Genomic DNA, 16,600 nt, shown 5'->3' with positions numbered 1-16,600 from the left:
GTAAGGGACGGTGCTGTGAGGATTGGGCAGAAGGCGGGGGCCTTCTTAGGATTACGGATAAGCGGAAGAAAATGAATGAATGAATGAATGAATGAATGAATGAATGAATGAACACCTTTTGGATTCATTGGAACATTGACTGCACCCCAGACCTCCTTACCTCACCTTACATCAGTACCTGACTTTACTAACACTCTTTTGGCTGAATGAGCACAAATCACCTCAATTAAAGTATAGTGGGACTTCTTCCCAGAAGAGTGGAGGTTACTATAACAGCATATGGGCATTAAATGTGGAACGGTATGTTCAAAAGTCAGATACATATCTTATCCATAAACCTTTGTTCATATTTCATAGTAGGTCCAATGCTTTACAGGTAGAGGCCATTGGAAAAACAACCTTGTTTAAATTCCAGCAAGCATACAGTACTACAGATTCAAGGAATTAAGACCAAAAAGCCAACAAATAAAAATATAACTTTGACAGAATAAGATTTCCAGACATACATTATGTCTCTCGAATGATATAGCTTAATGATAATTATGATAGATTCATATTGATCATGTGTACAAACACAAAACTTATTTTGACTGCCAATATTTACTCCCAGTTTTGAAAGGCTTGTGGACTTTTGCACAAGTTGAGTTTTACCATAACCTGGTCACATGCATATAACATGTATTTACTCAATTACATTTCAAATTTTAGTGGGCTCATTTTTTCCCGAAGACTGGAGGTTATTATATCATCGAATGGGGAGTGAGTGTGGAATGGGACATCAGAAAAGCATGTACAAATCTTATGGTCAGGTGGTCTTTTATGGGTTTTTTTGTCCTTATCGCGCATATATATCGGTTATGTGCATTTGAATTTAAAGTGAGCAGCCTCGTGCTTGATTAGACCGGCTATTTTCCTCTTCGGGAAAAACATAGCGCTGAAAACATATTTCCGCCCAAGTTGACTATATAAAGCTCTATGCATGGACACACTCACAGTCTGCACACGTGTGAGTCTTGCACTCAGACATGCCATAATGAACAACAAGCAGTCGTTCGGAATTAATCACAATGCCACGTTTATGTAGCCAATCACAGAGTAAACACTGTCAGGTAATTAAACAGTACTGATGGCCATAATGACTCACTTTCAGCGATTTATACCATTTCAACCATGCGAGATTGATCCTCTCAAGCAGTATAGCTAGGACCAATATTAATAGCTGTCATAACAGCCTCTACTTGTATCAATATAAGTAGCATCTGTTAATAATATTATGAAATACAGGCAGAAACGGATAAGAAAATATACAGTGCATGTTACGATCATCTGTTGAAGAACTGCAGCTTGTACATAAATGATACAAAACAGCGATCATTTAACTCCCTTATTTGTAATTCAGTGCAATTGAGGAAGAGGTGGGAAGGTTGATCTTTTTGGTATCAGTACTTTATTTCACTATTTATATTTCAGACAACTTTTTACTTACGAGGGAAATATCAAGGTCCGTGACGTCGGAGTGACGTGGGGCCGCCTTCCCGTGGGCTCACCACCTGCAGGAGGGACGGTAAGAGACGGTGCTGTGTGGATTGGGCAGCAGTCGAAGGCGGGGGCCTGCTTACACTGCTGCCCCCGCGACCCGAATTACGGATAAGCGGAAGAAAATATATGAATGAAAAATGAAAAAGGATGAACAACTTTTTACTTTTACTCATTACATTTTTACACAAATATCTGAACTTTCTACTTCTTACATTTTCAAACCAACGTTAGTTTTAATCTATTTGGTGAAATGTCAATATTTCTTCTCACTGTGCCGTTTTCAGCCCATCAACCTGCTTACTGTTAATGCGTGGCAATCATGCACCACAGACGTAGGTAGTTTATGAAACCAACAATGAACAGGCAGAAGGAAACAAGAAATCTGGGGTTAACGTGGATGAGACAGAGGGAGTTAACGATGTAAATATAACTGAGAACAGACACATTCCTGATCACATGATCATCATCATCTTTTCTCTGCTTGTGTTCTTTATGGTAGATGTTCAGCCTGGATACATTTATTAGGTAACATTCATTCATTCATTTTCTCCCGCTTATCCGTAATTCGGGTCGCAGGGGCCGCCTTCGACTGCTCCCCAATCCTCACAGCACCGTCCCTTACGGTCCCTCCTGCAGGTGGTGAGCCCACGGGAAGGCGGCCCCACGTCACTCCGACGTCACGGACCTTGATATTTACCTCGTAAGAGACCCCCGGAGCATAGAGGGTTAAGGGCCTTTCTCAAGGGCCCAAGAGTGGCAGCATGGCGATACCGGGGCTTGAACCCCAGACCGTTTTATTAGGCAACACAATTTGAAAATCGTTTTGTAGTAATATATTAATTAGGACCGTCAAAATTAACGATTTAATTACGCGTTAACACAAATTCATTTTAATGGCCTTCATTTTTATTAACAATTCTTTTTAAAATGCATTTAAAAGAGGCGAAATTAATATCTTCAACGCGACACATGTTTATCCATGACCTACTTAATTTACCAAAAAAATTTTTTAACACCAAAAATTACTTTTTAATCAGTAAACCTTGGTTTGGCTGATAGGGAAAGTCTCAAATCATCACCAAAATCCACCTTGATCCACACAATTAGTCCTCAGGGGTCGTCAAATGTTCTGCCGCGTTTTGTGGCGTTTTTTTTCTCATGATGCAGAAACAAACTTAAATTACTCTGTCTTTTTTGATCGTACAGATAAGCGCAATATATTAATTGAGTCTGTAAAGGGTCTACTTTTATTTGTATACAATGATAAAAACAACAAAAAGCATGCTTTTGTAAAGTAAAGAAACCAGACAGGGGGCGCTCTCTGCCGTCTCTTTTATCTCTCTTCACAGACACATAAATAAAACAATCTGAATCTCAGTAAATATTTGCCTCACAGACATAATAAATATATAAATAAAAAGCTCGGAATGTCTACTTTTAAATTAAATATTCTTAGATTTTGTAATCCGTATGAAAGTTAGACGAGGTGCAGTTTCTCCGGTATCACCTCATTAATCTTGTGGAAACATAGCAAAGGTTGCGATTGGTGTCCTGATGGTTTACATCATTTGAAACACAATATTACTTTTACAAAAATATTGTGTCTAATTGTTGAGTTTGGTCTTATTAATAATAAACATTTATTTGCATAAATCATCCATATTTGTCCATGGCCATATTGATTAAGTATTAAAAACTTGAAGAGTATTCATTTGAAGTACATTTAGAACAGATAAAAATGTACGATTCAGTTGCGTTTAATGTTGAGTTAACTCGTGACAATCATGCCATTAATCATTGTCATGGCAATGGATAATATCTTATGTGAGGTCCAGATGTGATGTAATGTGAGTAATAATGGCTTCTTTTTACTTAAGTACAAACTTCTTTATTTTAACTTGAGTAAAAAAGTATAGTATAAACCTCTGATTTTAGGATTCAATATAAATCTATTGTTTGTTTCTGAAGCTTAAAATTGACTGGCCCCCTCTATCACATTGCAGTCAATCTTTGTACACATCAAGCGTCTGGACTCTTAATATCTTCCATGCAATTATAGCCTTTCTTCAATTATGGTTAAAACACAAAGATGACAGGGTTTTTAAAAGGTCTAACAGCAGACTTGGTGTTTTGTCTTAGCCCATTATAAGATCAAACCTGGAAACATATCTCTTTTCATTCCACTGAGTATACTCTCTCTGTATGATACTGTATAATGTTGATGTCTATTTATTTTATTTTAATATAATACCTATTACCACAAATTTTGTCTAATTTAATCTGCTCTAGAAATAAAATGTAATGCATTTTTACATTTATTACTTTTGGAATGCAGCCTAGCAACACTATATTCACAGTGTTGTTAAAACTGCTCGTAACATTTACTTCACAAAGCAGTTGAATTCTCATGTCATTTTTCCGAAATTTTGTTGATTTACATTGTAAAACAGCAGTTCGGACTGCTGCAACATTTGATATACCATAATTTCCAGACTAGAAAGTGCACCCATATATAAGCCCACTGAATTTACACTAATGTACTTTACACAGGCTTTAACGAAAGACACGTTACACACGGTGTAACGGGTAAAATATGTTGCGCTTCCTTTAGGAGCAGAGCGGTATTTTGGGAATAGCCTGGCGCTGCATTTTTCCGCGATTACTGCATGTGTGGAGACCGAGGAATATGTCCTTATTATTTTCTGACGCTCATTTCTAAGTTTCTTTGACTAACCCGTAACGCTGTTGCCAAGAAAAATAAAAAAGCACGAGTTTTGGAAACCTGTCTGTGCTTATATGATTTCTGTTGCAACTGGAGACGCTATCTCTGACTGAAGCTCTCCCTTAACTCAGACTCAACGTGTTACAACGGCTTGTATCTAAACAGTAGCCGATGTCATTGTTTACTGTCTTCCTCCTTCCTTTCACAACTATTTCTCTTGAGAGTTTATCTTTTGGCATCGTCGTGGGTTTAAAAAAAAAAAATTTTCTCCCGATGCCGTGCAGCTCAGAACACAGGTGAGGTGTGTTTTTTCGTTTCCGTTCGGAAATTTAATTGTTCTAATGTTACGGGGTTTAGTTTTTTGGCTTGAAGTTTGTGAAACCGGGAAAAACCCAGGAAAAATCCATATATTAGCCGCTTCGTTGTTTAAGCCGCGGGGCTCAAAACGTGGGAAAAAAGTAGCGGCTTATAGTCCGAAAAATAAAAGCTGCTTTGGGATGATGTCCATTGAATATAGTTTACATGCGTTGGCATGGAAACTTTGAGTGGCCTGCTGCAAAGCTTAGACTTCATCCCTACTGGACACTTTTGGCATGAATTGGAGTGCTGACTGCACCCCACACCTCCTCACCTACATCAGTCACTGACTTTACTAACACCCTTGTGGTTGAATGAGTGCAAACCTCCATAAGCACAATCCAAAATCTGGTGGAACACGTTCCCAGAAGTGTGGAGGTTACAATAACGGCAAATGGGAAGTAAATGTAGAATTGTATGTTCAAAAAGTGCATCTTATTATTAGGTGTCTATGAACTTATAGTGTGTGTAACAGTCAGAGGTTACAAAGTACTAACTTTGAGAAAGAAAGCTTTCTGAGTACTTTTTAGAAAGAAATACTTACAGGAACAATATCTATTATTGTTTTAACTCAATTGTAGTAAAATATAGAAATATACAGCTCCTTCATATTGCTGTATTATAAAAGGAATAAATCACTCCTGGACCGACGGAAATATTAAGGTTCAAATATTCCACAGCCATGCTTTTTAAAAACAGCTAACATAAAAATCCCATGCTTGCTTTTCTGTGGAAACTTTCAAAATCGACTTTTCATCAAGGATTTTCGATTAAATGAGTCATTCCGATTGAACGATTAATTAACAAACTGCCCAGCACTAGTGTCTGACTGAGGCCCTTTGAGCTATGAGACAGTACACCGCCACCACTTATCTTCTCTTGAAGAAATTCAGCAGTTTCCTCCAGCTAACTGCGCTGCCACTCTTAACTCTGCAAAATGAGAAAGTGAATGAGATGGGATTACACAGCTAATGCGAGCCGATGAAGGAAGGTCGGGCCGAATCTTTCACTCAAATAAGGATTAAACTGACCAGAGTTTCCAACGAGAATCTTCTCATCCTTTACAGCCACATCAGGAATTCACATATAGCTTTACATTGTGAGAACTAATTTGAGGATGTTACTGCTAAATATATATCAGAATGACTGCTGATGTTGCTCTGTATACATCAGTCAGGCATGACATTATGACCAGCTGCCTAATATTGTGTTGGTCCTCCTTTATCTTCCAAAACAGTCCTGACCCGTCCTGCATTAACAGCATTAAGTTCTTCAGCAATGTGAGCTACAGTTGCTCATCTGTTGGATCGGACCACATGGACTAGCCTTCGCTTCCCTTGTAAATCAGTAAACCATGGCTGCCCATGACCCTGTTGCCGGTTCACCACTATTCCTTCCTTGGAGCACTTTTGATAGATCCTGACCATTGCAGGTCAGGAACATCCCAATAGAGCTCCAGTTTTGGAGATGCTCTGACCCAGTCATCCCCTGTCATTACCTTGTCAACCCTTATCAAACTCGTTTAAATCCATGCCATGATAAAGAGTTCCTCTTCTTCTTCTTCTTTCGGCTTCTCTAATTAGGGGTTCGCCACAGCGGATCAGCCGTCTCCATACCCCCCCCCTGTCCTCTACATCTGCCTCTTTCACACCAACTACCTGCATGTCTCCCCTCACCACATCCATAAACCTCCTCCTTGGTCTTCCTCTTTTCCTCCTTCCTGGTGGCTCCATCCTCAGTATTCGCCCACTGATATACCCCATGTCCCTCCTCTGCACATGTCCAAACCATCTCAATCGCACCTCCCTCACCTTGTCTCCAAAACGTCCTACATGCGCTGATAATCAGTGTTACTTCACTTTACTTCACTTGTCATAATGCTATAATGTCATAATTTTATGCCTGATCAGTGTATAGACATACATTATTATTATAAAAATAAAAATTGTTATTGTTGTTATTAGTAAGAAGAAGTAGAAACTGTGGCTAGGGAGATTTTAAATTAAAAAAGTAAAAAAAAAATACACACATTCAAATATATAGTTAAATAAACAAATGTAAAAAAAAAAAGACCCACTAATATGATATGTATAATATAGTAAAAGAAATCTTTTATTTTTATTTTTACATTACTTTTATTTATTTTTTGTTATTTTAGAATATAGATCCCATATTAAAGGTCCCATTAGAGTAAGTTATATTACTGCATAATTATCAATCAAACAGCACCTTCACAAACAGAACCTGCACTTTAATCTTGGCTGAATCAATCTGGCTTACAGTGTATCAGACATAGAGTTTATTCACCACGTGCAATTATTAGCTAAGCACTGTTCATACAAACCGCTCTTCGCAAGTCTGCTGAGAGAAACAAGCAAACATCTTGCTTTGTGCCGCGTGAAGTGCGCAGTGCACTCCGTACTGTTGTCTGAAGTATTGACTGGCGCTACTTAGCTAAAGCATGCTGACTGCAAGCTCAGACACTCAGACTACATGTTGCATTAGGCACCCGGTTGGTCTCATTCCTACACGCTTGAGTGCTTATCAGTTCCTCTGTTGTTTTTTTTGTTGTTGTTGTTTTTTTTGTTTTTTTTTATGTGACGTGACATGTCACCTTCCTGGTGTTCGACGCCTATTAAATAAGCAGGTGAGTAACCATTGTAAAAAGTACATTCTTAATGGCAGCATGTCAATGCGTTAAAAATCGTGACTGTTACGGTGTACAGAATTGCGGTCGACTATCATAGTGTTAAGAAAATTACACACAGGATGACTCAGCAGAAAATTGGCTTGCATGGCTAAGCACTCCTGTCTATCAAAGATTGCAATCCATCGATAGAAGGTTTCATTTTTTTTGGCATCCACCTAGGAAAAATTAATTCATATTTGTGCAACAGCGCCACCAATGGCCATACAAATAATCCAATAAACAGTGTAAGGAAGTAATGTCATGGCTGATTTCTTTCTAACTCAGACTGTAGATTCTTGCACCAAAACAAAGCATCAGAAGGTTAAATTACCATAAAAGCGCTAGTGTATGGGATGTACTTTCTCGCCCATATCTCGCACATATTGCCTAATCAACGCCCAAATCACACCAACGTCATACTTTTAACTTGACATTTAAGTTGTTGTTTTTTTTTTGTTTTTTTTTTTAAATAAAGAGTTTTATGCTCATGATTAATTCTTAGTAATGCTTCTTACGTTTTAAAGAACATTTAAGTCCCACTCGTATCTACATCATAATTAATGACTCATTACACTTGTTATTCCACGCTCAGAATAACATAGCTCACTTCTAATCATGCGAATCAATTATAACCAATTTTGGCACGCTAATGAGTTATTTTATTTAATTCGAAAGAATTTTCAGTCCTTTTAGTTCAATGCAGCAATATTAAAATTTGAACATGGCCCCAGAGACAGCAGGATAATGTGTAGGGTCGGACCAAAATGTCAAGATTCATATAACGAAGATGTTTCTACAGTAATACATGACATGTTTCACAATTTAAAGGTTTGTTTACCAATTTACAAGCAACACAAAAAAAAAATAATAATAAATAAAATATCAGGCATATAAAACCTATTTTTAATTAGATTTTTTGGGGATTTACATATTTAAAACTAAAAAGAGAGAAAACATTTATAATTCTGTAAATTATACAGCCGTCAAGACTGAGTAAAAATGTTATCAGATCAGCTCCTTGAAAGAAGTTTGATTGTTTACAAAATTACCTATAGTAAATTATAAAACTATAATTGTACCCCCCCCCCCTTCCACATACATACACACACACACACACACACACACACACACACACACACACACACACACACACACACACACACACACACTCAGAACCTTTATTTTTTTTTAATTCTTTATACAATAAAATAAATAAATAAATAAATAAATAAATAAATAAATAAATAAATAAATAAATAAACAAACAAAAAAAAAACGTTTTGCTGTTATAAGAATTCTGTGAAACGATCTGACAGATGATGTTTTTGTGGAGATTTTCGGACTCGTCTGATGTATTTTATGCCATAAATCTAACTGACACATGCACATGAACACTGCTCACTTCTTTATATATATATATTTTTTTTGCAGAACAGAAGCTTTGCACTCCTGTGGGGTGTCGTTACCACACACCAGACTCTCCAGCTCTAATATTATTATGAAAACGAAAAATGCTTGAAAATGGGATGTATACCTGACAGAAAGTTGGGATAGAATGGGAATGTAAATCTGTCTTGCTTGCAGTCATGCACACCAGCGAACTGGAATTACCATTTTCCCCCAGGAGGTAGAGAAACTGTGACTTTTTCTGACTTCCTCTCCTGCCTATTTTTTCATTCACAGGTCGCAAGCTCTTAACTGGAAGTGTTAATGAATCTGGCATGATGCATTGCCCAGATTTTTCCTAGGCTGAAAAAAAAACAAATTGTGCTCAAATTGATCAACTTTGAGATTATAATTTAAGTGTTTTTTATTATAAAGATTAATCTGTTACTCATGTTCTGAGTGTGCATTGGAAATATAAATATGTGCCGAATGTATATAGAAAGGACCCTAAAAGGATGTCGCACATTTCCATCTGAACAGGAATGCATGCTGAGGTGAGGGGGGGTTTGCAATGAAAAGGGGGAAAATTTGGCACACACTGAGATCTAGATTCGGGTAAAGAGACTCTCTGAATGCGTGCTTTACCTCTTTTATCCTGCACTTTAACAGTAATCTCCACTACGGGTTCAGTCTCCCGGTCCAGGCTTCTCGAGATCACCAACTCCCCGCTCTCCCTATTTACGTTGACCGGAGAGCTTTCGGTCTCGGGGTACATCAGCTCGAAAGTAGCCGACTGAAAGCGGACCGGGTTCAGGTTCATGATCACAGAGCCGATCCCTGCGTCTTCGGACACGCTCATGCTAACGGGGTCGCTGGGCTCCAGAACAGAGCGAGACTTTCTCATGAGTCGGTGAGACGGTGGGAACGCAGCGGGCCACTGGCGTGGACTGATCTCCACCTTCATGTGCCGACTTGTGCGCGACGGCCACCCGCGGTCTCGGGCAAAAACGCTGAACTTTATGGGTGACGCGAGCCCGAGGATGGAATCCACGAGGAGAACTTCGCCCGTTTTGGGCACCACGTAAAAGCTGCCGTTCCTGGGCAGCGCGTAATAGATGAGCTCGGCGTTCTTGCCGCTGTCCGTGTCCTCCGCGGCCACTTTGTAGACCACCGAGCGGAGCGCGGTGGCGTCGTCCAGCGCGATCCTGACGTCGGCATGACTGAAAGCGGGCTCGTGGTCGTTTGTGTCGAGGACGTCGACCCGCACGGACGCCACGCGCGACACGACGCTCCCGGCTGTGGCGCAGCTCGCGCAGCACAGGCCCACGTCCAGCACGTAGTCCGCGCGCTCCTCTCGGTCCAGCACGCCGGCGGTGCGCAGCTGCACGTGCCCGCGGCCGTGGTGCGCGAAAACCCGAAAGTCCTCGCTCCCGTCTCCCAGTAGCGTTAGGTGCGCGCCCGAGCCGGAGCACCAGCGCTGCGCGTCGATGCGCCTCGCCGGGATGCTCAACCCGTTCACCCTGGAGCCCGGCGGCGAGTTCTCAAACACGTGCCCGTGGAAAAACGGCGTCCGCTCGTCGGTTTTATTTCCCATAACTAAAGTCACGCAGTAGGATATCACAACAGACCAGATCATGTTTTTTTCTTTTTCTTTTTGACAGGGTGCGCGCCGCGCGCTCACGGAAAAGCGCACGAAATGCGGAACATGGTTAAAAAATCCCAATCAGATTCCCATTCTCATAAACGTTTCCTTCCATGGTGCTGGGACTCGTCCTCGAGCTGTCCACTATGGTTAACTGGGAGCAATCCGTAAACTGGGAACGCAGCGGAACTTTTGGCTTCAGCTGCGCGGTGCTCCGGTGGCGCTCTGCCTCACCGCCTCTAGTACAGCGCGCGCGCTCGCGTGTGTGCGTGCGTGCGTGCGTGTGTGTGTGTGAAAGCGGATGAGTTTCGAGAGAGCAGCAGCAGCACGCGCTACCGGACAGCGCAAGACTCGAGCACGGGAGGGGGCGGGACTTCAGAGAGAGACAGAGACCACGCGGGGGAATCCTCTGGGAACAGCCGCTCACTTTTACAAGTCTATAGATATCAAACAACTTCATCCTTTTAGCACAGTTTATTACACCAAAAGAATAAAAAACAAAATAAAGAAAAAGAAAAAAAAAAAACCTCACCTAGCACACGTTCATCTTTATTAGATTTATCTATAACTATAAATATATACATATATTTGTTTATAATATAAAAATATATGAATTATATAATTATAAGATCAAATATTATTCATTATATACATTCATTATATAAATATCAATTTAATGCATGCTGGTATCTGTTTGTTTTATTGTTTGTTTGTCTATTAGTTTTTATTTTTTTTATGCTGAGGCTACTGCTGCTGCTATTAAAAGATGGTGATGATTTTAATATTAATATTAATATTATTATTATTATTATTATTATTATTATTATTATTATTATTATTATTATTACAACATGCATATAATCAAGTTTATTAGTTTATTTTTCCTGCTCGTTACTTTATCCTATTTTATAAATACATGTCTGTTATATATATATATGTATATATATATATATATATATATATATATATATATATATATATATATATATATATATATATATATATATATATATATATATATATTATTATTATTATTTTTTTTATTTTTTTTTTCTTCTAACAAATAAATTATTACATTCCAGTAACTTACATTCCAATAAATTTACCCTTTTGAACTGATCTAATGGTTCAAAAAAACCTAAAAAAAAAAAATTAACCTCTTCAGCTTCAATAATATTAACCAGGGGCCAAAGTATGTTTCTCATCATTGTAATGAAAACCAGCATGCTGCAAAGCTGAGAAGTTGGAGTCAGGAGATGTAACGGCATTAAGGCAAGCTGATACAGGTCTTTACCTGCTCTAGGAACTGGAACAGGTTATGATTTGCAGCCTGCAATGTCCATTTCAGTAAACACTGATTTATACACTCAGAGTACCCACAGACACACTCTCAGAGCTCCCAGTGTACCTTGACCCAAATCTGCATTTTCTCAGACATAAACATCTGTCCATTCCCTTTGGTTTTAAGACTAGAATTTTTTCCCCTTTAATGTATTACTTGCTAGAAACAACAAGCCTCCAGACATTGCTAGATGACTTCAAGAATGAATTTGCACACTGTAATCATTTGCATATTAAATATGTAAAAAAAAATGTTTTTTCTTCTTCAGGCTTCAGTGGCATTAGTTTAAAAATCTCCATTTTGGTTCTTCAATTTTACTTTGGTTTTAGGGCATGACTGGTTTATTCACAGTCAACTGAAATTCCATCACCAAGACCACAACATCACACCAAAACTAAAGAAATGACCAGAAGAAAACTTATCAGGAAAGCTGACAGGAAACCGACAGCAATATTAAAGAAGCAGCAAGAATATGTGACAGGTACTGGTCACTTCCTGCTTCAAAGAAGGATCTCTGGTATTCTGCAAATCTGGCTGTAAAATCCATTCTTCATAAAGAATAGCATCCACATCTGCCTAGATCAATCCAAACCAAATGAGATATGTGTAATTTGAAGACCAACTTTTTGGGCCTAATACAGAAATATATGATTGGAAATAAAACCAAGACAACTTATTAGCCAAAGAACACTATACTCACTTTGATGGAGGATATTGGCAGCATCATGTTATAGGACAGCTTCTTTTAAGCTGGACCTAGGGGTGTTTTGGGATAGTCAAGATAAAGGGTTTCATGGATTTCCTCTGGCACAAAAACTGAAAGCTTTTAAAAACATTAAAGATAAAAAAAAAATAAAAAAAATCACTTAACCACCACAATGACATTACAAAGCACAATTATTGTACAAATATAACCATTTGATATGCTACATAATTATTATTATTATTTTTTTTACACAAAATATTGTCTCTCTCTCTCTTTTGTCTCTCTCACTCTCTTTCTCTCTGTCTCTTTTTTTCTCTTTCTTATTTGTACATATTAGAGATGGGAAGATCGGCATAAAAGTGCATCAGCATAAAAGTTATGCATTGTGATGCACTGATTCAAAAAAACTATTCAAATGCATCATTTTATCATATTTGCACCAATAAAAAAAATATTTATTCATATATAATTATTAGTAGATGTGCACAATTTATTCATATATAATTATTAGTAGATGTGCTATACTTCTATTATTTAGAAAGTTACCAATATTTTTTATGGAGATTGATTTCTTCTCGCAAAACTGTTTTTCAAGCGCGTTCTGATGAAACCCGTCAAAAATATGTTTTATTTGGTATACACTTGATTTCACCCAAATGCTGAAGCCATGGTCCACTAACAGTTTATAACATACGTGCTGGGTCACATTGTTGAAAGGTAGCAATTACATAAAAGAATTACAAAAAAAAGCAGAACCATGGAACACTGTGAAGGCCATCATCAACAAGTGGAGAAAATAGTGCACTAAAGTGAAATTGTAAAGACCAGGATGTCACTTCAAATCTGAAGAAAGGACCAGAAAAAACTTATCAAAAAAGCTGAAAACAACCTACAACAACATAGGAGGAGCTGCAAAAATATCTGACACGAACTGTTCACTACCTGATTTTGAGACTGATTTGGTAATCTTCACGTTTATGGTCTTAAGTAAAGTGGATAAAGAGAAGTGGAAAAAACCCAAGCACAATAAATCCCTCTGAACCATAGACAATGTTTAATTCTTTGATGGGACAAAAGGTAGAATGTCTTCGGTATAATTCTAAAAGATATATTTGGTGTGAATAAAAGACAGCTCATCACCCAAAAATCACTATACCCACTGTGAAGCACAGTGCTGACAGCATCAGGCTGTCTTAACTTTGTACTGGAGATGTGGTGAAGATAAAGAGTTTCATATACAGCCCCAAATACCAATCTGTTCTGGCACAAAACCAGTAGGATTCTGCTAGACAGCTGAATAATAGAAATGAATGTCAGATCTTACAGCTTACTCAAAAATGACCTTTAGAGAGATCTAAAGCAATACTCAGTATGGACAAAAGCATTGGGAAGCCTGACTTTTCCAGCCATTTGTGGTTCTTCTCAAAATTTTGGATGTGTTGCTGAAATCTTCTCTTCATTTGAACGAGGAGCCTGTTCCAGCATGACAATGCCACTGTGCTGAAAGCCAGCTGTTTAAAAATATGGTTTAAAGTGAAAAGTTTTAGAGCGCTGACCTAAACGCTACTGAACATCTCTGGAATGAATTAGAACTATGGTAGCACTAGAGTACACTTTTCCTTCACTTGACCTAGGAACCCAAATTTGGTCCAGCATGAAGATTCTCCTCTGCACAAAGCGAGCTCCATGAACATATGGTTTACATAAGTTCAAGTGGAAGATCTTAAATGACCCACTATAGAGCTCTGACTTCAACCCTACTGAAGACGTTTGGAATGAATTGGACACTGACTTCACTCTAGGTCTTTCCACCTCACCTACATCCGTATCTGACTTACTTAAAACGAAACGAAAAAACTGAACTGAACTGAATGAAATCACAAAAGTAGCGTTCAATATAACAGCAAATGGAAAATATAAATGGATTAAGATGCTTAAAAAGCACATAGACTCTTATGGTCAGGTGTACACAAACGTTTGTCATTTAAAGACAACTCAAAGACAACTCAAAGCACAAATTCAAGTCAAATCAAATAAAAAAAATCAACACTTCTTTTCATAATAGAGTAATCAGAACCCAGATCGAAATCTTTTTGAAAGCATATACCCAAGAGATCTAAATGCAATTTAATACCACATGTTTTTATTTCAACCTACGACACTACTGTATAAAAAGCATTAACCACTAATGAAGTATAGGATGCAAATATTTTGTGTGGGAACAATAAAAATAAAAGAGAGAGAGAGAGAAAAAATGTGGTATCAGGATCAATTTGTGCAAGTTTACAAAGAAATTGCCTGGTAAGTGGTATCATTTTTCCACAAACTTTGAGAGTCACACTTATTTTTGCATTCAAAACTCAGCAGTCTTCATGTTCTATTTCTTGCATGAAAAAATGTTTTGTTATATAATATGTCGCTTTCTTTACTGACATACTAAAAAAACACCTTTTGTAACTTTTTTGCTGTTGCTGGAAAAGCTATTTAAGGTTCCCTTCAGGAACTCGAGATGCGTCAACAATGCTTTGAAAACGCTTCCGCGTTGTCCACGCTCTGAATCACATGTGTAATCAGTCCAATGGAAAGCGCGGCATCACCAGCAAGGTGACATCATGACCAGGAAGCTAGGTTGACTAAGGCCGCTTGTCTCTGCACTAAGGTGATAGAGACTATCCTTGAATAAAGAGATCTCTCCACGAGGAGGTTGTATGCGTTGAGGTGGCAACTGTTCACTGCATAGTCCGAAGGGCACCACTTAGATTCAGTTAACTGCCTGTTAGACCCAGGGCTGGAATTCCTTCAAGAACAGTTCGCCAAAGGGTTTTACCCTTAAGGTTTACATGTCTGCCATTGCAGCTTGTCATGCCCCCCCTCACGTGGCAGTCACTGGTTTCCTCCACGTGGCAGTCACTGGGTTCCTCCACGGTACACAGAGGCTGAGGCTTCCGGTATGTATTGCCTGTGTGGCACCTGGCCATTGTCTGGGAGGCCCTGTTGGAGCCTCCCTTTGAGCCATTGTCCAAGGTGCCTTTAAGGTTCATTACAGTCAAGACAGTGTTCATCTTCACCATCTTCAGGCCCTCTCTGTGGCCCCTTCTTTCCTGGAATGTATGCCAGACATGGCCAGTGCTTTTCTCTACCCGAAATCTGGGTATGTTCCCAAGGTACCCTCGATCATCCCACGACAGGTGAGGCTCCAGGCTTGCTTTCCTCCTCTTTTTTCAGTCCCCAGACCAGGGGAAGCTTAACTGACTATGTCCGGTGTGAGCATTGGACATAAACCTCCACAGAACAGAACTGTGGGGGAAGTCGGAACAGCTGTTGGTCTGCTATGGCCCGGTGAGGTAGGGTCTCCCTGCGAACAAGCAGACCCTCAGAAAGTGGATTGTAAATGCTATCTTATCCTCCTATGAGTCCTATGGTCTACCTGCTCCTTTCGGGGTCAGAGCTCACTCTACTCTGAGTGTGTCAGCCTCTAAGTCTTTGTCCTCTGGAGTTTCCCTCCAAGACATCTGTAACGCTGCGGGCTGGTTCACCTCACTGACTTTTGTCAGTGTTTATAGCCTTGACCTTAGTGGCACTCCTGGCCCCTCTGTCCTTCGTCCTAGCTGTGCCCATCCACACCAGGCAGGGATTGGTTAGTCTGGCATTATTGGACTCTTGTTTCCAAAGTATTGTTGATGCAGCTAAAATTTCTTAGGGGGAATGTCTCTAGGTACATATTTAACTATGGTTCCCCGAGGCAACAAGACGCTGCTTCTCCCAGCCACACTGTCGGCATCCCTTACCTTCTCTTTCTAGAAGCTAGCACGGGCTTCACTCCATGTGATTTTATAGCTTCCTGTTCGTGACGTCACCCCACCGGTGATGCCGCACTTTTCATTGGACTGATTACTCACGTGTTCAGAGCATGGACAACGTGGAAGCGTTTTCAAAGCATTGTTGATGCAGCGTCTTGTTCGCTTGAGGGAACTATGGTTACATACGTAACCTGGAGACGTTTATGATCTGAGGCCCATGCCTAAAATGCATCCATCTGCATTCATTTCTGGTTCTAATGCAAGTCTGAGCAGCACTTATGGTCATAAAGGTAAAAAAAAAACACAGTGTACACAATGTAAACAGTTGTTTTGAGAAATAATTAGATTATAACATTAAAACTGACTTTTTTAAATATAAAATTCTTGGACAATTTTCTAGGACAAAACTAGTAGGAT

The 16,600-nt window shown here is 39.2% G+C and overlaps 1 protein-coding gene across 1 annotated transcript in view; it reads right to left on the bottom strand.

Annotated features, from left to right (window-relative positions):
- Positions 1 to 10,692, bottom strand: part of LOC310730735 (neural-cadherin) — a 314,803-nt gene extending 304,111 nt beyond the window's left edge. Inside the window, exon 1 of the mRNA XM_083549799.1 lies at positions 9,339 to 10,692. Within this exon, the coding sequence (XP_083405925.1) occupies positions 9,339 to 10,329 (991 nt within the window). The 5' untranslated portion in view covers positions 10,330 to 10,692. The remainder of the gene's footprint in view (positions 1 to 9,338) is intronic.
- Positions 10,693 to 16,600: the final 5,908 nt, after the last annotated feature.

This window comes from Silurus aristotelis (genome assembly GCF_946808225.1).
Source record: "Silurus aristotelis genome assembly, chromosome: 9".
NCBI classification, from domain to species: Eukaryota; Metazoa; Chordata; class Actinopteri; order Siluriformes; family Siluridae; genus Silurus; species Silurus aristotelis.
Note: the sequence above shows the minus strand (reverse complement) of the source record. Positions and strands in the feature narration are given on the sequence as shown.